The sequence below is a fragment of the Chroicocephalus ridibundus genome, chromosome 1 (genome assembly GCF_963924245.1).
Source record: "Chroicocephalus ridibundus chromosome 1, bChrRid1.1, whole genome shotgun sequence".
In the NCBI taxonomy this organism is placed as follows: domain Eukaryota; kingdom Metazoa; phylum Chordata; class Aves; order Charadriiformes; family Laridae; genus Chroicocephalus; species Chroicocephalus ridibundus.
This window is the reverse complement of record NC_086284.1, coordinates 181,959,888-181,982,562: the sequence shown is the minus strand read 5'-3', so window position 1 is coordinate 181,982,562 and position 22,675 is coordinate 181,959,888. Positions and strand designations below refer to the sequence as shown.

Here is a 22,675-nt window from a genome sequence, read left to right as displayed (position 1 = left end):
GAACCATCAAGGCAATGTTGCAATGGAAATGGATGCTGTGAAAGTTAACCGAGCAAGGTATTTCCAGAAGAGGGAAGAAGGGAATAACATCAGTGTACAGTTGTGGGCTAAGCCTGTGCTATATAGATGAGTTCAAACTACAAATGGTCCAGACAACAAGTAGAGAGCTCCTGTTTTATAAAAGAAGTCTAGAAGATTTTGGCTTGTTCAACTTCAGAAAAACAAAGGCTGAGAGAAGACACAATTGTTATTTGAACTACATTGGAGTGGGAAAACAGCAAATCCAGTGAGTCACATAAGCTGACAGAATAAACTGATACTGGATGAAACGGCTATAAACTGGCCGTGGGTAAATTTAGACTAAAAGAAGAAAGACTTATCAGAGCATGAGATTCTGGAACAGCCTTCCCAAAAGAACAGGGAAGGATTCATAGGTATAAAACTTCTTCAAAGTATCTCATTACACCCCTGAGCTCAGTATCTGGTGGATGCAACTTGTAAAAAACTGTAGTTTCCATTTACAGTCTTAAAAGTGATCATTTATATCAGATGGTCTGGTGAGTGGCTGTCTTATTGCTAGTTCCAGGCAAACTGGTTTTCCTGATTTCAGTACCAAGGAGTTGTTGTGCTTTCTTCCATCTGACTGGAGAACTGTGGTGTTCCTTATAAAGCCACTTCTGTACATGAACTGCAGTCTAGTTGATTTTTTTATCTTCCCTCTCATGAATGGGATTGCACTTATATCATTAATGTGTTGTTTTTACCAGCAGGCATATTTTCTTATAACTCTCCTTTAGATCCTTTGCAATATTTCAATGTTTCCAAAAGTTGGAGCAGTCTTAGAAAACCAATAGTGAAACCACGTGCAAAGTTATAACATCTTTCTGCTTCCTCTCAATAGTCCTCATTCATGGAAGAGTTGAGCACCTATATTCACTCATTTTGCCATAGTACAACACAGGCAGTTTATAACAACCCTTAAGCCTTTTTACAGTCACCTAAAGACTTGTCCTAGACTTTAGGTCTGGGAAATACTCTTTACTAGACTGCAGCCACACAGCACATCATTGTGGCCTCTTCTCTTCCGTCTATGAAACCTCCCCCAAAGATTCACTTGATTTTTCTCTATACAGAGGAATAAGCACCAGGATCTTGCTTTGTGTGGTCTGAAATCAGATTGCGCTGAATATATCTATCAGCTAAGCGTGGTTCGTAACAGTGAGATATTTGCGTCAATCATTCTTTGTTATCAGCAGGACTTTTTGTGAGCCAGGGCATGCAAGCCCAGGTTGCTGGTCTCAGAGAGGCCGATCCACTGACTCAAATCGCAGCCCTACACACGATGCTGCACACCGTCTTTTTGGCCATTTGCAACCCTGCAATTTTCTCCAAACTTTGAATGTCCTTGGCTTTGCTCAAGTGGAATGGGAAATTTTTCTAAAACCCCCACAACATTTTGTAGAGTGAGAAACCCACTCCCATTCCCACGATGACATCAAAGTTGACCCACAACGCGAGAAATAGCCTGAAACCGAGAAGCGTCACCACTACCGATCGCCGTCCACATTGCGGCTCCCCTCCATGTAGGGGAGGAAGGGGAGAGCAGGGGAGCCTCCCAGGAGCGGGGGCGATGCCTGGTACCCGCCCGAGAAACTCCAACTTGACGGCTGGCGTGGGCTGCCCTTCTCCAGCTGCGGTTGCCCACCAGCTTGGGATTCACATCTGTGAGCCCTCACAGAGCAGCAGCGTACGTGAAACACTCTTTCCCCTGCTGCGGGTAGAAAAACAGGCTGCCTTTTCCACTGACAGCGTGTGGTTTCTCATTCACAAAAAAAATGTTTTTCCTCACATCTAGGAGGCTCGATTGTAAATAGTTTTATCAAGTGACTAATTTACCGCGCCTGTGGTTTATCTCTGAGAGCTTTCTTCATCACTTGGAAAGTGCTACTGTTTATTCCCTAATTGTTATACAGGAACAGAGAAAGCATTTACACTGACATGACAAAATTTTTCTAGGAGACGTCAGTGGGTTCTTCTCTCGTGGTTAGGGACAATGAGCTGGGCTGGCATAAACCACTTCTTCTTTCAAGCGGGAGGGAGAAAACAGGAAATAATTGATGATGCCTTATTAACTATGGACACGGGCTACCGAGCTTCACCTGCAACGATAAAACCATTGCAACGTATTTTGCTGTTAACTACTGCTCATTGAAGCTTTAGGAGAAACAAGCAAACAAAACACACTCTCTGCACCTTTGCTTCTTCAAGGAAGTTATTTCCTTCTCATCAGCTCAATCAGTCAAAAGCATGGTTGCACGATGAGTACCAAAACAACTTAAAGGAGCAGCACTGGGGGAAAGTGGAAGAAAAAGCACCAATCAGTTAAAGGTAACAAGTGCTGCATGCTAATAACTCAAAACTCTGTTATTATGTCATGTGTGTAAAGGTCTTTTTTAGGCCTTAAAGAGAAAAAAAATATGATAATTGACTAAAAGACTAAAAAGAAAAACCAAACCGGCACACACCTCAAAGGAAAATTAAATTTTGTGCACCCAGAAGACATCGGCCCACTGGTGCTCACCAGTTAACTGATTAAGCTGCAGATAAAATTTTTGCAGCATTCAGCTTGTTCAGCTGGGGTTTTGTTAGATCAGGAGACATGGCAAACCACCCGCCTCCACGACTGCTGCAGAAGCTTGGCTGGTGATGGGATCCGAGGACAAAGCAGGCAGGTAGCACAGCTGCTGACCCTGAGGCCACGTAGCATCCTAGGGAAGTTCCATTTTTCTGTCTCTCAGGCCAGTGATTTTGGAGAGAGCGTTGGAAGGGGCTGTGTTTGCTGCTGCTGCAGAAGCACCAAGTGCGGCCCAAGCGAGTTTTCTCAGTGGCATCTCTGGTCTAAAATAAAAATTTCATCTTCCACTGTGGTGTCTGTGACAACATTATTGACAGCTTCAGTGAAGCTCCTTAGACAGAATCCTGCAGATCTTCTTCCATGGCAGAGCCGCCTTTTCAGATTTCAACCAGTCTGGACAGAAAACAGCACAGCTTTTGTTATCACTGCTTCAGTGCCGTGGAGTGCTGCATCTGAGCACGTGCTTGAAAAAAGCAAACTACATGATTTTCCTCCAAACTTATCAGCAACTTTTGTGTGTGGTTCAGTGAGGATGAATTGCCCTTGATGCACTCATTTCTGAGATAATTAAAAGAGCACAAAGTGAATACAGGCATTACCAGAACCAGAACGGACTGCAGAAATGGCAAGAATCTCCCCAGAAGCCCCCTCAGATTTATTTAATGGAAAATAATTTTATCCTTTTCATAAGAAATATTATGTTGCCCTCTCACTATGTGAAAACTGCAAGACCTACCCCTACCACTGTCACAATTATAGACTATTCTGGAAACTGGTTTTACACCAGTAATGAAATTAGTAGCAATATACAACCTCATTCATAATTTCTAATTGAATTTCATTATTTTCTCTGCAACTGCAGCTGTGGGAAGCTCTGCTCCCTGCTGCCTTTAAAAAGATTTTTTAATGTGTAAAATACAGCAACACACTGAGTCTAAGGCTGAGAGTCGAACACCCCAGGCTCCTCTACTCATCCATCGTCACTCTTCTTCCACACTCCCATACCAGCTTCCTCTGTTTCCCTCTTCCTTACATGCCCTCTCTCACTAAACTGCGTTAAATTTAGATTTTCTCAGGTTTTTATCTCTGAGCATTCAAAAATCAGGGAATGGTAATCAGGTAGCGGTTATTACTTAACTATTTTAGCATTGCGTGTTCTTCTGCTGCTTTGCCAGGTCTGTGCGCCAGAAAACTGGTTTCCCCCACCAGGAGTTGACACATCTCTAAAAAGGGCACCATGACCTGGGGCGAGGAGGGGAAGCCCTCTGGGGCCAGCCAGAGTCAATGGCCAAGGAGCAGGGAGACATGCGTGAGCCCAGGAAAACCTCTCTGGAGGTGCCCATGCAACAAGGAGAGGAGTAGGAGCAATAACAGGAGCAGGCTGGTTTCCAACCCAGGGCCTTGGACCCCTCCATGACCACCAGCCCCACTCTGAGGGGAGGTCAGAGCACTTTCCTTGGTTTCTAACCTGCCCTCGCAAGGATGGCAGCTTTAGCCCGCAGGGTGCTCAAGTATGGGTCCCATGTCTGCACATCTCTGTTCATTTCAGATGAAAACCAAAAGTCTCACCATCACTGGTGAGGGGCCTGCAATCTCCTTCAGAAATAACTTACCAAAAAAGAAACATTTGCAACTTCTCATCGGTCTTAATTTTATTTCAAAATTCATTCTATCCTTTCTTCTTGTGGGACTTGATGCTCACCTGCAGTTTGTCATTTACCTCACATAAATGTTTTGTGGCCAGGCAGTTGCTCATAGTTTACCTTTTTACTGTGGGAACAAAGCCCCTTGTCCTTCAACTGCCCTTTTCACAGATACACTGACAACTGACAGTTACCATGGGACTATATTTGATTTAGCTACAACTGGTCACAGAGGTGGGTTTTCCAAGACAAATGAGGGGGCCGCAGGTGTGACATGCATAGTTTGGTGACAGGACAGCATATCTGTGGCTGCATGGTCACACCATGGCTGCATGCAGCTCCATGATGCTTTAACCTTTCCAGGAATGATGCACTGGCCCTTCAAAGTCAGCCTTCTATGGCTCCTATCCAAGATTTTCAAGATCCAACTGGATAAAGCCCCGGGCAGACTGTTCCAGCCTCCTGGTGGATCCTGCTTTGAGCAGGAGGTCAGGCCAGAGGCTTCCAGAGGCCCCTGACAGCCTCATTTACCCTGTGACTCTGTGGCTTTATGACTATTGTTGCCTTTCAGACCTGCAACCCCATCCACGGGACTGAAAAAGCATTATCCATAATCGTCTGCAATTTAGCGTTCATACCTACTCCTGCCATATGTCACCAGCATCGTTATTTCATGATAGTCTCCAGCTTCACTTGATGGTATTGTGTTTCCATTACCTCCCTTTTCCCTCCGGCAGACCTGAGGCCTACTGCCTGCCTATGTAAAGGCAATGTAATTCCTAATCTCTCATCCACTGGAGCCAACAGAAGAGGAATACCAAGTTAAATATTTATTTTTAAATGAAAACTGAATTAAGGTGAGACCATCCTCTACACATGCTCCTGTAGAGTGAGTCTCCCACAGCTCAGCGGCTCCTGTTGGTTTTCAGGAGCAGGTACCCCCATGTCAGTCATTATTTACGATACAAAGAAGCTTGGCTTGAGATAGGGGAAGCTGCAGGGTGACCACAACACAACTGTGCAAGTGCAGCTGTAACCTTTCCGTTCCCGTAACGGCACTGCTGCCCAAGCATCTTTTCACAGCTCTTTCCTATCAAATGCCCCATGGTTGCTGAGGAAGAAGCTGACTCAAGTAGTACCTGGGCTCGGTGGCTACGTGGGCTATTTTGGGAAACATCTTATTAATCACTAGACTAGAAGTCCATACATTTCACCTTTGGCTATGTGTCTTTGCAGAGAGAAAGCTGCTCTTGCAGTCTCTAGAACTTGGTGTATGTTGAGGGCATGAAGAAACAGTGACCAAATGGCCAAATCCAATATAAACTACTCCATTATCCAAATCTCATTCTTATTCCCATGTTTCAGGAAATTTATCTTCCTCCTAATGCTGTCTGAGGGAAACTACCCCAGTGATTGCTAAGGATGACATTATGACATCACCTCAGGGCTCCAGCTGAGATCAGGAATTTGCTGTAGATGGTTCTGGTTATAGCAGAAATTACTTATTAAGGGATAGTCTCTGCTCTGAACATTTTGCACTTCAGAGAAAAAAGCACTTCAGGGAAAATAGAGAAAATTTGTACAGGGGCTTGTCTGTGATGGAAATTTTTGCCTTTGCTGACTGTTGCTGTATTATTTACATAACACCAAAACTGCATGTGCAGATGCCACTTTCCACTAGATCAATGTTTTTCAAGAAGTTATGAGGTAGTTACAATTTTCATATAGAGCCACATACCTTTCAGCCTTTCCTTTGCAGCAACAGTCTCAAAATACCCTTTTTTCCATGTAATAAGAGTCACTACTCCCAAAAGACAGGCCATGATAAGACATGCCACGCCAAGCAATAGTGACAACAATTAACACTGCACTGGTATTAATTTCTTTCTGTGGATTTCTGTACGCAAAGCAAAGATAAATTAACTTAGGCAAATAATTGCTAGACAATTTTTCCATTTGCCAAAGGAGAACAGAACCTTAATGGAGCAACTGACCTCCGTAGGAAGTCTGTAGTAAAACCAGAGACTGAATTCACATCTGATTTATAACCCTAGTCTTTGGTTATATGCCCATCTTTCTTTGCCACATTTTTAATTTCAATTCTAAGTTTGTGGCAGTTGAATTTAAAAAAAAATACTTCAAATCCAACTGCATATCTGTCTGTTTTCCATCCAAGGAAACTACTTATGAAACATGCTCTAACACTTTCTCCATCAACTGAAGAGTCAGAAGTAAACTGAGACCAACATGAGTCTTGTTTTCTAAGAGTGACACCTAGAGTCTCATCTGAAAAGTTAAAAAGCTTTCCTTTACTCTTCCAGTTTTAAAAGGCAATAAGCTTTTGTCCATATCATTTCTTCAAATCAGCAGTTAAATATATTTAGTATTAATTATTTTGCTATGTTTTTGTGAAGATACAACACAATATTTGTTGCTAAGTGGTCTGTATATGACATCTGTCATTTATCACAAGATTTCTCTATTAAGAAAAGACCTTTATTTTGGAGGTGCCATATTTTGCCTTTCATTCAGAAGTGTTTAATTGCTTTGGAAATGCGATTTACATTACTGCATGAAGGCATGCACCATGGCCACAGACTGACCTCCAGGAACGCAACATGGTGGCTTGCCCTTCCTCAAGTCTCTGCCGTGAGGCACCGTGCCAGTCTCCAGGGAAGAAGGTGCTACTTGTGGCTTGATACAAAATTAGAAAAATTGCTTAAATTAGCTGTCTCATCCACTTAGACCTATTTCAAAGTTCATCAGTTTCTTTGTGTGTCGCCTGTGTACCTCTGCGTCCCTTTGCAAAACAGGCGGCAGTGCTCATTTTGTGAAATTATTTTTAGCCACAGAGCTTGTATCCACCTTAGCACAGCAGAAGACACAAATAAACCACACACAATCATTGTATACAGTTTCTGGAGTTTTTTTCTTTTTCACCTCTGAACATCCATGAGGGGAGAAAAAAAGAAAGGAAAAAAAAGCCAAAGCAAAACAAAACAAAACAAAACACAACACACCTGAAAATCCTACTGACTGGATGTGGTAGCTCAGCAAAAATTCCACAAGAAAAATCTTCAGTAACATGATTCACCTGAAAATGTTGCCCATGGATCTTCTGAACTAAACGTGGAAGTTTTTCTGTTTGCAGGTGCCACTGGCTCCCTTCTATGCCTGAGAAGCATCACCCCCTCCTGCTCCTGCAGCCACGGGGGCCCTGCTCTGAGCCCTCAGATCCCGGCTACTGCTCCCTGCCAGTGGCGAGGACTGGACAATAACGTGTGATGAAGGCTGGTGAGGCCACGCCTATGGTCAGCTTTCTATTCCATACATCAGAGTTTGGACAAAAAACATTAAAACAAAGAGCAAACCTAAACCTGACAAACAAACAGATGAGCTGTGTTAACAAATCCACGAAAAAGGACACCACTGTCCCTTTAATTAATCATCTTGGTTTTAATTGAAAAAAATGTATTTTGAGTTGCAGCCCCCTTGTATTAGTTAAACATTGGCCCTGACCCTGCAAGCTGATGTTGAATATTGACTCCACAGGATGGTGGGACTTCGATGCAGTTGTTCGTCTGCAGGGCAAATGCTTGAAACAACAGAGTTGTGCTCCTAGGGGTGAACACGTGAATGTACTCTCAGCCAGTTACACCTACCTTTTCTCATGTCCCCCTGCTGCCCAGCTCACCCTGGAAGGAGCATCACACCCCAGGAAACCTTCAGGGTCCTGCTTCAGCCACATGTGACCAGGATGGGTCCTTCCCTCTCGGGTGGTGGGATCCAGTGCCTGCCTTGATCTGCCTCTGCAGCCTCTGGGCAATTAAGGTGCTGTGCCGGCTTTCCCTCCTTCTTCTCCCTGGATGCACTATTTTGGCAACAACCGGCTTCATGAAATCTAAAAGAGAGAGTTAGGACTGCGTTTTGGTTTCGTTAGCCTCCTAGGTGTCATCCTACTGTGTAAGAAAAGCATTCCAAAAAAAGGAAAATCAGTGAGATCTAAATTATTTGGAGGTGATTCCTCAGAGCCAGGAATGCTGTGTTCAGATTTCGTTTGTTTCGTAATATATTTTGCTCAAATAAAATACAGTTGCCTGGTAAGATAGTGCAACAAAACCTGGTGTATCATATACTGCAACTCCCTCCAGTAATAAAATAACGAATAATTAAATAACGTAATGTAACATTATTAATAAAATAGAGGAGTAAATCTGTGTCTCATTGCTAAACATGCAAGGCATTCAGATGGAGCAAGTGTTCCTCTGGAGTAAGGTGTATGAGGCAGCTTGCCTCACCTTTCCTGCACCTTTTATATGTTACTCCATATATGTTCTGGATTGGCAGGTCCCTGTCAAATTTAAAATCACTATGTAGGATGGCACATTAGGTTTGCTGTCTCCCAGACTAAGAAAGTATATGCATAAGAACATTTTTTTGTCAGGCTTATCTGTTATCCTTCACAACGAACAGGTTTAAATTTATAGTGCCACGGTTTGAGGAACAATTTTAGCAGACGATATATTCCTCACTGGTTGTGTCCTTTTATGGTTGGTTTTTGTGGGTTTGTTGTTAGACAGTGTTTTTTGGCGGGAGGGGGTGAGAAATATTTACTGACTAGTTATTATAGGACAGTTTGCAACTGAATTTATCTTACAAAGTATTCTCACTCTTCTCTTTTACTCCTACCACAGTCACCTGGGCAGTCTATTCACAAGCTCTGTCCTTCACGTCAATGGCTAAGGAAGCTGAAGATCAAAGACGACGTGAAAATGATACAGGTTGAAAATATAAACTCTGCACAGGGAAGCTCCCAGTCACCATCTGAGTAGTTATGTGGGGGGCAACATTTGTTTATTCATGTATCGTATTTCCTTTTGTCTGCATAACTGATTTTCCATCTTTGGAAGGGTAACGAGAAGCGGAATTTACCTGAGAATTGTCCATGGCAAACACTGGTGGATTTTTTCCTCCTTTAAGAGCGCTTTGAGTCAGCTCTTCTTTTTACCAAACCTGTTGGATATACGTAATCAGGTGAAATCTTGGTAACAGAAGAAAATGCTCAGCAAACAGAAACTACCACATACGAAAAAGACCACAACGTTAAACGTACCACCTTTGCCCCTGTCCCTCTAATTAATCATTTTGGTTTTAATTGAAAAAAATGTATTTTGAGTTGCAATCCCCTTGTATTTCTTAGACATTTGCTCTGACCCTGCAAGCTGGTGTTGGCCAGGTTGGGCAGGACAGGCTTTGAGCATCCTGGTCTAGTGGGAGGTGTCCCTGCCCGTGGCAGGGGGGTTGGAACTAGATGATCATTAAGGTCCCTTCCAACTCTAACCATTATACAATTCTATGAATAGTTCTTTACATAAGTGTTAGGCTAAAACATCTCCAGTATTTATGCTAATGCTTTAACAGGCACACCTAGTCTGCTCCTCTGAACTGGGTTGTTTCATAAGTCATGACTAAAGTCAACACAGGGACATCAAGAGGCTCCTGCAAAAGCACCGAGTGCCGACCTCTGGAATACACTGAGCACACAAAGTGCACGCTGTTATTGCTGTCCCGGCACCCTAGTCAGTCAGTGGTATTTCCCAAGAGCACCCACCATTGTAGTTTAACAGAAAAAGGTCCTATATGTCAACATGTAACTAATATAATTCCGTGATGTTAATTGCTAGAATACAAAGCAAAAAAGCCAATGATATGACAGGTCATTTCTTGTGCTGAAAGGCTCATACCTTTATTCCACTGTTCTTCGTATTAAATGTTAAGTATAAAGAGATTGCCTTGTGTTCTCTTTGAAGATAAGCCTTTGCATCTGTCTGAGATCCTTTGTTATATAAATCACCAATGCTTAAAAACAGTGTGTTGTCATCAGAAGCTGCTGTCACCGAGATTTGCTGAATGCTTTGTCAGGTTCCCAAAATGATGGCATCCTTCCTTTTTTTTTAATGAAGCAGAGGGTGCTAATAAGTAACTTGCACATTGCAATTTATTATTGCTTTTCTTTGGCTTTTGACTCAAGTCATCAGTGCCGATGCAGTGTGTTGTAAAACTATGGAAAAAGCTGGAAGAGAAAGCCAGCCTTGCCCCGGGTCTCTGGGGCATCAGAAAGGACAAGCCACACACAGTTTGTGGGCAGAGAGAGGTTGTAAGGAGCTGCTGGAGTATGGGCTGGCACGTAGCTCTGTTACCAACAGACACAGGTCACAAGCTGGATTCATTCATATGCTTCGTGCTTTCTCCCTTCCAGGATGCTGGCCAGTGATTTGCATGTTTAAAGAAGAGATGGTGTTCTTCTCTCCTCAACCTTCACCAGCCACTAACGACTCAGCTGGATGATGATCAACCGCCCTCTAGCAGCAGTGCTGGGCTTTTAATGAGTTCAAGACTGAGAATAGCTAGGCTGCCTCCTACTGCTCTAGCTACCACCTGCGCAGGGACTCCAGAGAGTTTCTGAGTGGTCCCTGAAGGAAAAAAAATGGAGGTGCACTGACCATAGCCTGTTCAGAGAGTGCATTAGTTGGACCCTGGAATCAAAAGATCACCTCTCAGAGACCAGCCACCACCTCTGGGCTGCAGAAGGCCTCGATGCAGAGGAGGAGCTGGCTCAGGTTCTTCGGTGGCAGCACACTGATGTATTCAATGCCCCTGATATACTAACACTATGAGATCTGAAATTTTCAAGAATCTCACCCCCACAGAAGTGCAAACACACAGATTGAGAATATTTTCATCACCTAGATAGTTTCTTTTGGTAAAACTTCAAAACTCTGAGAAAACCAGAACTCCATCTTCCTTCTGCACTAAATGGAAGGTATTTTGGAAATCACTACCATCATTTGAGTAAACTTCCCAACTTCCCATAAATCTTTCTCAAACTGTCTTGCAATCCTAGTCAGAGGCAATCCATTTATTGTTTTCTGAATTGTGTGATCTCATGTAGAGCATGTGGCACCTGAAGGTCATGCATGAGTCATAGACCAAATCTTTGACATTAACTGGAATATGTTTATTCAGGATCAATTATTAGCTTAAATTAATAATAATGATAAGCAGTATATAATTAATTTTCTTATTGATATGTAGAACAGCTTGTGTATGCTGTATATTTTGTTATATAGCTATAACAAAAAAAAAAAGTATAGCTTAGGGTAGGGATTTTCAAAAGTGGTCCTTGTTGCTTTGAGTCGTAATCACATGGGGTGGCACAAGGCACAAGGCACAAGGCATGGCTAGGTTGTGCCCATGGCACATGCGACATTGTGTCTCATCCACACAGTAGCAGATTTCAAGTTTCGCTCATGCAGACCAGGGACTGCCTGTGAGGCAGCTGGCAGGCAGGCAGAAGGAGAAGTACCTCATGCAGTAACTGTTCTGGAGGCTGCTCTCGTACTGCAGGACAGCTGCTATGCCAGGCCAACCGTGAAAGCTCTTGAAAATCCCTCTTTATGCCACTGTATTACAGAGGCTCTCCTTCTGTGGTACGGAGTGATTGCCAGGCCCATTGTATGTCCGGCTCTCTGTTGATTTTCAGGCCTTTTGGGTAAGGATCTGTCCGTAGCATAGAAGTGACATGTTGTCTGTCGCTTCCTTGTTCTTCATACAATGGTTTGTATGTAGGCCTGAATCCAGGGAAGGAGAATATCCAGCTCATGGATGGCTTTGTAGACTCCCTTCTCTCCAAGCTGTTGAGAAAATAAAGATGTTAGAAAAGAAACCACCCACAGCCCTTGAACACTGCAGCTGCGAGCCAGGCCTACTGCTCTTACCTTAAGAAATGTTTTCTTTAATTTTTTGACTGCAGAAGTTAACCTTGTGGATGGAGCACATGGAAGCTGAAGGGATGAGAAGAAACCAAAAGAGCTTGTTGCAGCCAAGATGCTGGCATAATAAAGGCATGGTGATGAGGAAGAGCCAAACCCACAGTGTGGCACCATAGGACTACTGGTAAAATGTGTGACCTCAGCATCGTTTGAGCATCTCCTGCTACTACAAATGTGTTATTTCACCTGTGTGCTTCCTGGCAAGTTATGTTCACAGCACAAAAAAATTGTAATAGGTATCACTAAGTCTTACTAAACACTTTCTACTTATCTCAGGTATCTTTATCTCAAATATCTCTACTTATCTGAGGGATCAGCTGTTGCAGTTACAGCTTTTGTAGCTCTAAGATTCAAGGCTCTTTAACTTTGAACCTTCAGAGGAGGCAAGGGTACGGGTCAAAGACCTTTGCAAAGTGCAGAGGGCAATTTTGCACACCTTTGCAAACCCTTCAAATATGTTTATAAAGTTGATTTATGCTTCCCCCTTTTTTCCTGTCCATTCTTCTACTGTCTGGCTAGTTACAGGCTAATCCTACACTCTTTTGTCAAGCTAAATTTTCCATTAACGTCACTGGGAGTTTTGCCCGCAAGACCCTACCCAGCTCCCAGGTATCCCACCCAAACCAGTCAACATTGTCTTACTTGCAAGTTCTGGCGTCCCTCTACCTTTGCTGTAATATCAGAGACACAGGACTGTGTTATCACTACTAGATTTGAGTTGGAAGCTGGTTTTAGGAAGGAAAGAGTCAACCAGTTCATCCTACAGGACCCAAAGGCTGCACCCCAGGTTTAGCCCAGCCAGCTGGGGCATGGCTGACAGTGTCAGTGGGTCGGTGCTCTGTCCCAGAGGGCCACCAGCAGTGGGAACACCAGGGAAGCCTCCAGGCTTGGCCCTCTCCCCACCACCCAACTCAGACCAACCAGTGCTGGACGGCCAAAACTTGTTTGGATGGGTTTTTTTGGAGCTGCCTTGCTGATTTTCTGAACAACACAGCTTGCTGACTTCCCAGCTCTCCAGGCTTTCCAAGGGGAAGAATCATTCTTTCAGGGAAAAAATGGGAAAATCTGATGTTTTCCAATTTATGAACAAGGGCAACGTGTTTGAAAAGGCAAAAGGCAAAAGTCCTCAACTCATATGAAAAGAGGTGACTCCACTGAAATGGATGGTTAGTCCTCCTTTCTACCTCACATGGAGATTTTAAAAAGGAGCAACAAACATTTTCTCTTTCCAGTCAACTTGCAAAGCAATTCTAATTTGTAAACTTTTAGAAATCTTCTAACTAGGGCAGTTCTTTCTGACTTGGGCCTTTTTTTTTTTTTTTTAAGGTCAGCTTGTATGATGCAGATTTCCACAGAGATCATTCGGTAGCAGAATTGACCTTAAATGACTATGCTGGCTTGAGTATCAATACACATTAGAAACCCTGTTCTTCCTGCATAACGAGCAAGTTAACAAATGAGCAAGCAGCTCAGTGCGAGCAATGCTGCAATATCTGCTAGAGGTCTACAAGCTCTGCCTATGATGAGAGAGCAATGATCAAAAATCCTGCAGTGAATATATTGCCTTTCCGCACTCCACTCAAATAAGAGAAAAAACTGCAATAATCTGCTACCAATGTAGGAACGTAAGTCCAACCTCGGAAGCAACTTCATACTGTTCTCGGCAATGTTGCTGACTCAAAGGGGCAAACGAGCAAGTAAACTGGCTTATGTTGAGGCCAATGGTGTTGCAGGTTGGTGCTCCCAGTATCCAAGGAAAAATGTCTTTCTATTTAACCATGCAGTCGTACCCTAAATGAAAGAGCCTCATTTCACTGCAAAAAAGGGATTAGAGATTTTAGTACCTATTTGTTTTTGAAAAACAGGACTCGCTCATAAATCATTAGAAAATATTAATGTTTCCTTGTTTGGACAAAACCAAGAACTAGTAGGGTGAGAATCATAATAATAACATAGTTCAAAGTCCTTGGAAGTGGATTGGAGACAAATGTTATTAGGGTTTTTAGATATCATGCATGCCTTTAGCTGGCTGAATTAGAGCCTGAGTTTACGAAAGAATATAGGGTAGGTATGTATATAAAGGTACCACTGTTCCCCTCAATTGTGTAAAGAACCTTATCCTTGAAAGGTAACAAATTTATTACATAAGTAGGTTGCCATGGTGGAAATTCCTTCTGATAAACATCTTATAACTCAACTAGGTAATGAAAATTAAAGAGCTTACATAGGTGGATGAACGAGTTCACTAATTTATTGAGGAATAATATGGTGGAGAAATACGAAACTTAGCAAAGGATCCATTACTTCCATTCTGTTCACAGTTTCTATTATTCTTTCACATGGTTCTGTATTGTTGGCTTTGAGTTAGTACAAATACTTTAAAAAATGTTAGTTTCCTAGAAAATCATGACAAGCTGTCATTTCTGATAAAGCTATTGTTTTTCTACTACCAGAGGAATCCTTTTTTCTCCTATGTGTATTTTTTAAGATCCAGAAATGTAAATTGTTATGTTCAGACTTGTGTTGGGTAAAACACTGGCAGTAATTATGAAAAAGAATGTAGGAGCTTTGAGAAATCTGCAGTATTTTGTCTCCATACAGCACAGAAGCAAATGTGTTACTTAGTTTTATAGCAAACTCCAGCCACTGACGGTGTTTCAGAGTAACTGACATTCTGAATTCAGTCACGGTTGACAGTCTGAACTCTTCAGCGTGTACTGGCACTTGTATAGGGTGTAATTGCTTTTCCAGAAAAGAATGAAATCTCTGTAAATATATTATAGCATACAATACTTGGAATTTTGACAGACACAGATAACCACAGTAGTGTGTTGAACGCTGTGAATAATGACTGTAATTGCAACTGTTTAGCATGGTTTCAAATGAGAACCTGAAAGCTGGTGGAGATTTCTCCCATTGAGATTTGAATCTTTCTACAAATAATTTTACAGGTATTCCAGTTGTGTTCTGAGCTATAACTCTGCAAAGAGATCTCTGAAGCTGCTTATTTTTCCATTACAAATATTTGTGTTCATGTAGAACCAACGTCCTTTTCTTTCATGCTACCATACAATTCAGATTAGACAAAGTTTTAATTCATCAGCATTTCATTGGCTGCTCCTACTGCCCTCACTTTTTAAAATTACTATAGACTGGATGTCTACGGCTATATTTCACCCTAAGTCGTTCTCCACTTTTTGGGACACTGGGACTTGTGAGGGTTGCAGGTTTAAGGGAGGGGGAAAAAAATAGCCATAGGACATAAAGTTTTAAGGCATGCCGTGTTCTTATTCATCTACCCTTAAAAATAAGAGAAGAAGAGAAATTACTCCCAAGTGACAGTGTCATCTTAGCATCATAGTATGTTAGTATGCATATTTGCATGGGCAAAAGTGTGCTTTTACTGCTGTCTTGTAGCTATTTACAGGGTGGGATGATGATATGGTGTTGGTAAAAGGTCCTCCTCCCTTGGGACAGCTGGATCCACTCTAGGGACATTTTGTCGGTAGCATCATTCCCTGACCAGCTGCTCTGACTGAGGGCATAGCCAACACATGGAAACTGCCCCAATGTGCTTTATAATTGCAGTTTCTGCTTACTCATGAGACACCCCTGGCTCTTTCAAAACTCAGTATGGTGGAGTAGAGACGACAAGAGAGTAAGGATTACACACGTCCAGTAGGTATGCTGCTGAAGAAGGAAAGCGTGACCAGCACTACACCGCAGAACTGTAAAGAGCCACATTTCTCCCTGTGATTACCCTGTCTCTTTGCAGCTTTGGTGCTGAGAGGGCAGCAGAAGGCGACATCATCAGCAGGGAAGTGGCTTGTCTCCATGGTGTCTCCACCACCTTGTCCGCTCCCCGCAAGCTCACTCTGGGAGGAAATGAGCAGTGTTAAACTTCCCCAGCCCCAGCGGGGAAGCCCTCGAGAAGTCGTGTGGGACTTCTCCCATGTGGGAGACATATGGGACACACCATAGCTCTGAATCACCCTCTCTATCTGCTGAAAAACTGAGATGGAGCCCTTTCCTATCCTTTCAGCTGGACAAAGTTAGTTTGGGTCTCAGGAATATACTCACGCAGGCGTTCATGTTCGCTTGCAGGACCTGGAAGGCACTAATTATGTACAACTTGTCACTTCCTACTCCAAGATGACTGAAAACATTTTTCACATAGAAGGAGAGGAGCTGATCTCGAACACCGCAGTTTGTCTGAAAACAAAGCAGGTATAGAGTTGTCAAATGAAAACCTCACCAGTGAACTTCAGCCTAAAGCTTCAGCCTTGTAAAAGTATGCGTGTTTAGAAAGCATACAATCAATAAAAAAAAATTCATCAATTTTAGTATCCCATTGGATTGCTTCCTTTTTTTTTTTAAGCAGCTCAGTGTACCCCTGTGATTTCTGAAGGAAAGGCAGGAGGATGCTGTGCTGACAGCCAAAGGACTATTGGTAAGACCAACCATGAACAGAAGTGACAGCAACAAACCTATTTAACACACAAATAATAAATGGAAGATAAATTGGGGAGTTAAGTCAGACCACCTTGACCAAATTGTGGGAGTCATTGTGTGTATAATTTTTCCATTCCTCCACATCCATGTCCCATACCATTTGAGATGCTGTAGGGTATCCCACCTGTCCCCAAGAGCTGCTCCAGAAGAGACCAGGCCATCCTGTACATCCTGTGTCATATCTGCCTGGCCTGTGGGATCTCTTGGACACCCAAAGGTATTTCAAATGGCTATATGCTTATTTTTAGGCAATGGAACAAAGTATCAGGTGTGAAATTCCCAGCAGAAGGGTAATGCAGCGGCAGATTAACCCACCCAAATGCAGGTGTCCATGCGTAGGTCCCACAGGCAAGGGAGGATCCTTCACTCCCAAGGTAATCAATGAGATCCAGGGTAGTTCAAAGGCCCGTGCCCTACTTAAAGATAAACTGACTCGGTTTGCCCAGCTGACCAGATCTCTGTGTTAAGGAAACTAAAATATCTCACACACTTGTAGTCACTCACAAATAGGCACCCCAAATTTAGTGTCTCACTCCCATGCCGAATTGCACTGGGGAACTCTGATCTCCCTTTTCCAGTGCACTTGCAGTGGTCAAAGCCCAAAGCAGCTCCTCGGGTGTCCCATCTGCTCTGCAGCATCCCTATCGACACAACTATGGGCTATCTGCGGTGCCTCATCTGCCAGGATGGTGGCTGTGGCCCTGGCCCTCATGTGAATGGGCTAGTGCCTGAAAGCATTGCTGGGGAGGATCGCACGCAGCCAGATGCTCACAGGAGGAGCAAGTGCTACCACAAGCACCCTCCTCCCCAACACGGCAAACACCTTTACCCCAAGTCTCCTGGAAGAGCACCACTGTAACCACCTAGTGAGAAGTGCCTCCAGCCAGGCTTTCCAAATCCACCTCTTTCCCCATGTACCATGCTCAGCTCTCCCCTCATCTCCCAGGGGAAAAACCGTTTCTATGGGGCAGAAAAAACACTCTTCCTCTAAGCAAAGGACTTCGTTAAACATAAGGCTCTCATAAATATAATGTCCTTCCCAATTAAACACAAGTGATTTTTGTGTTGGCTGTCATTCCTTTTGATCACACATTCTTATCTCTAATGACCAAAGTAAAATCAAAGAAAATGGAAAATCAGTAGTATAAATCTTACCATAAACAGCTTTTTTGTTGTCTTTTTAAGCAGTCTTGTGTTCTTGATGAGATCCTTCTGTAAAATACAATGTGGTAGTATTAATTAACCTAAGCAGAGGAAGGGAGACAGTTTTAAGTCTGGTTTGTACCAAACTTAGTAGTAATAATAATCATCATCGTCATCATCTTATTCAGGTGTAGGATGAGGACTCAGCAAATCTGTTGCTACAAACCTAGCTACAAACTTCTTCCATGGCAAAGTCCTTGGCAAACTCATCCCGCTTCTCTATGCTTCTTTTTTCCCGTCTTTACAAAAGGAGTAGCAGCATTACCCTGTCTCTCAGGACTGTAGAGATCGTTCGGATTACTAAAGTTTCCGGGTACTCAGTAATGAAGCCGGTAAAGAAAAATCTATAAATAAAATAAACTTTTCAACTAGTGGGATCAACTTACGGGAACAGATGATTTTAAACTAGTTGCCTTGATATACAGGTTCTCTGTCACTTGGGAGAGGAGTCCTTTTCGGCAGGTATGCTTTCCTGTAGGTGACTTTTTGCCTTCCACAGCGAAAAGACAAAGCAGAACTAAAAAACGCCCAGATCTGAAAATAGAATATACTTTCATCTTCGCTCCCAAATCTTCGTGCCTCTACAGTCACAGCAGCGTATGTGATACGGCAAGACTGGTTAGATGACAGAGGTTAACCTAATTTTGTTAACCCTCAAAGCAGCTTCTGCACCGAGATGCTCACGTAGATAACCTATTGCTCGTGTGCTGGCTGATCAGTATTGTTGCTGTGCTTTTTTATACATCTTGCTCCACTTTCAACAAATTTGACCACAATCATCTGTGACGTTTTTCTAAACTATATCTCCATATTTACTGGCAGCAGGGTCAAGGTTTCCCAGAAAGAAGAACTTCCCTCTCATGTGAGAAGTCTTCTTTCATTTAAGTGGTGGTCAAGTGAGGAAAAAGTAGTTGAGGTGGTTAGTTTGGTTTCGCAACAAAGTATACCAAATGTGTGAAATTTTTTTTTATTTTTCCACAAAATCTTATGGCAGCACTTTTCTGAAAGGTAATAGCCTGGAGAGAAAAAAATCTTTGCTAATTTACCCTAAGAAGCATTTAGAAGCATTAGAAAATCAGTTATCTATAAGGAAGCTGGACTGCACTGCCTTTAAAACTTCACTGTCCCGTCTTTGAGAAGTGTTTTGTTTCAGGGTTACAGCAACTAGTAGCAAAGGAGTTTGCTGCCTGGTTTAATCTCTGTAACTAGTCTTTTGCCAGTGCAGGATCTACTGCAGTAGAAGCAGCAGGCTGTTTAGTGTGAAAGGGAGGGCTCCAGGCATGGCTCTGTCCAAGGACTGGGGCATGCCTAGCTATCAAGTTGCCTCATGAGCAGAAATAATGTGCAAGGTCTCGGTACACCCACTGTGGAGGTGGAAAAAAGTAAAACCATAGAGCCAGATGGTCACTCTTCCACAGAGTTGCTCAAACAGAGATTGGGTAGTCTATGTCTCTGTCCTGTTTCTGAGACAGCCAAATCATAGAATCACAGAATCATAGAATAGTTTGAGTTGGAAGGGACCTAGTACAACCCCCTTGCAATGATCAGGGGCTTCTTCAACTAGATCAGGTCGCTCAGAGCCCCGTCCAACCTGATCTTGAATGTTTCCAGGGATGGGGCATCTACCACCTCTCTGGGCAACCTGTTCTAGTGTTTTACCACCCTCATTGTAACAAGTTTCTTCCTTATATCTAGTCTAAATCTACCCTCTTTTGGTTTAAGGCCATTAGTCCTTGTTCTATTGCAACAGGCCCTACTAAAAAGTTTGTCCCCATCTTTTGTGTAGTCCCCCTTTACATACTGAAAGGCTGCAATAAGGTCTCCCTGGACTCCCCAACTCTCTCAGCCTGTCCTTAACCCTAATGAGGGTTTCTCAGGTACCACTCCAGACATGCAAGGAACATCACACCAACGATAGACTTAGAAAGGCTGAAGTGACACCAGCAATGTGAGGCTGTTAAGATGGATGTAAGTCAAATGTCAAGACCCCTGAGACTGGTTGAGGTGTATGCAAGAAGAGGCAGAAAGCAGTTTTTGGTCCAGCATAGCAACACTTTAGCCTACTGAGATACCATTTTTGTTGGAAATAAAAGCAAGCTCTTGAAATGCTCACCCAGGACAGAGTTTTTTACTCCGTTAATGTTTCAAAAGAGCAACACGGAAAGGTTTAAACAGATCAGAGAAAATTATTTAAGCCACAGCTGATACCACTTAAAGGAACCTTGAGTTGCCAGAGCCAGTGGAAGAGCTGTATGCCCCTCTAGTGCGCCCATGCCAAGGGCATGAGCTGTCTTTGGGAGAAAGAAGGGTGAGACGAGCTAGATAACAAATTCATACAGCCTTAATCCCACTGTAAATGGCCATTTACACAAACAAACATGCATGCAGACACCAGGCCAAGCTGGACTCACATCCACCTGTAACAGCTCTGGGAGATGCATTTTACCACAGGACCATCCATACATCCCGGTAGCTTTACCAGCACTGAAGTGCTGATGGGGTCCAGAGAAAAAGAGGATCAACAAGGGGAGGACAGCTTAGACTTTTGGAAAGTGGAGATGATGGAGACCTGAGGCCCTATGTGCATTTTAGTGCTCATTTGAACTGTGGTCTGTATTTAAATTCTCTAAATGTTGTCAGGCTTGCCAGATGAGTTGGACTAAACCTCAGAATACAAGGTATGTGGCCAGCAGATCAGCCACATATTCCTAGTTTGTTCCTAGAAGAGGGTTTTGGGTGATAGCAAGAGTAGAGTCAGAATGCAAAACTGCCTTGGGTTCCCCAACATCTGGTACTCCCTGGTCAACGATTTTCCTCTAAATGGAATAAATGTGTCATGTAGCCAGTCTGTAATAGCTTCTCACAAGAAAATCAATAATTTGCAACATCTCTGAAAGTTCTGATCTTGCTGGAAAACCCTTGAGCCCACAAGTTTTATTTTGTCTGTTCTGTGAGCTCCTACCACCGTGCTTAGGGGGCTGTAACAGTGACACTGTTGCGTTGGGCTCTAGAGACCTCCGTGCGTGAATCAGCAGACATCTTACTGAATTGGCTAACTTTTTAACTGAGTGGTGTAAAAGGTTGCAGATGGATGCAGATGTATGGTGGCCATATTTAAAAAAAAAATAAAAAATAAAAGGAAATAGGGCTTTCCTGTCTTTCCTGTCATAGAAGGGTGGTGGGTACCATTTAATATCCGATCCTGTAAAATCAGTTACACTTCCACCTTTTTTGATATGATGACTTAATTACCAGTCAGAGAACAGCCAGTATTCTTAACTTTCTCATCTGTTACTTATTCAGAACAAAGATAGTCTTTTCTTTTGGGGTCTCATGTAGCACTTTGTACACTGGATTTTAGTGCCACTTTGGCACTCAGACATAATTATGGTATAAACATTATAGAATACCAAAGAACCAGTATTATTCAGTATTTCAAAGTTATATGAAGTGGAGGAAGAAATTAATTCAGGGACTCCAGCCCTTTTAGCCATGAAGACAGAAAAGACCTCCAAAGCTTTGTATGGGCAGTGGAACTGATATATCCAGAGCCAGTCTGAGAACAACAACAAAACACACCACCAAGCATGTTGACTTCCAGACCTGGGCTAGGAACCACAGGAGTTCAAGGAGCCTGCCCCAAAGGAAATAGGCTCTCTCCATGTGGAACATTTTAGATGTACAGTATTAATGAATACTTAAGGAACAACAGAATACTGATAACACATGCGAAGTTCATGTGTTACATTAATACAAAATGTGTAAAGTTATGATCATGAGAATGAAAGAGAGAAAATAACTAAGAAAACAGAATAAGAAAAACTAACAGAGTAGCCAACTCGTTATAGAAGAAAGTCTTGCCTGATATACCCTGGCTAGGGACCAAGTTTCCAAGAAGGTTGTGTGTGACCTATGCTCCACAGGAACGCATGAGACCACCAGCCTGGAGAAGATCCTTTCTTCGCCGCCTCATTGTGAACCATGGAATTGTCTTGATCTGTATGAGTTCAGTAGATATTATGAATATTAAATTCTCTTGATCTATGTAGAATAAATGGATACATCTACCACTGCTGCAAAGTTCCGTTAATCCATTTAAGGTAACAATCATATCTACCGGTTGTTTTGTTTTTGACAGGCTTTCTGATCTCCATCCATAAAAAGCCTCATCTAGTTTCTTACTTCTGAATCTTCTCACCTTTCACATTTTCTGTTTATTTTATTTCCTGTTAGTACAAGTAGAACTAAATTAGTCGCGTACTTCCTATAAGCATTACTCATATTTGCTTGGCTGATGCTAATGTTATGCTGTCTCTTAAGACTTTATCTGCTATTTCTTTTGTTCCCTTATTCTGTTTAATTCACTTTTGTCTTCCAAAAAATAATAGGTCTACGTGAAAAGCTGCAGTATTTGTGCTAATTTGATGAGTAACAATGAAGTCTAGTGAGATTTTCCAAAAACTGAGGGTGACAATACTACTGTAGGACATAAGAAAATGAGATACCTTAGTGCCTCCATTGGAGAGAGAAGTTTCGAGCAGAGCAGCTTCTGATTCTGCAATTTTCTGGACATGGCTGTAATGAACATAGGCACATAGGTAAGCACAAAATACCCACTGTCTTGTAACATTCTATTATTATAATAGGAACTTTTGGAGCTGCGATAGATTTTGTGCAATTATTGAACTGTTATGAGCCAATTTTTCAGACACGGGCACCTAAATTACCCATGCAAACTCAGCACACAGGCACCCGACAATTCACTGTCATCAGCTTCAACAGTTGTAAAAGGCAGGGAACAACAGAATATCATAAACAGATGGTACTAGCAGCTCCCGCTTAAATATTGT

At 42.6% G+C, this 22,675-nt stretch overlaps 1 protein-coding gene across 1 annotated transcript; it reads right to left on the bottom strand.

Moving 5' to 3' along the window:
• Nucleotides 1–11,885: 11,885 nt before the first annotated feature.
• Nucleotides 11,886–18,382, bottom strand: IL26 (interleukin 26). Its single transcript, XM_063324805.1, has 5 exons — nt 18,212–18,382; nt 17,778–17,834; nt 16,191–16,322; nt 12,057–12,122; nt 11,886–11,972 (listed from the first exon to the last, which is right to left on the bottom strand). Exons 1-5 carry the CDS (start codon nt 18,380–18,382, stop codon nt 11,886–11,888), a joined length of 513 nt encoding a protein of 170 aa, XP_063180875.1.
• Nucleotides 18,383–22,675: the final 4,293 nt, after the last annotated feature.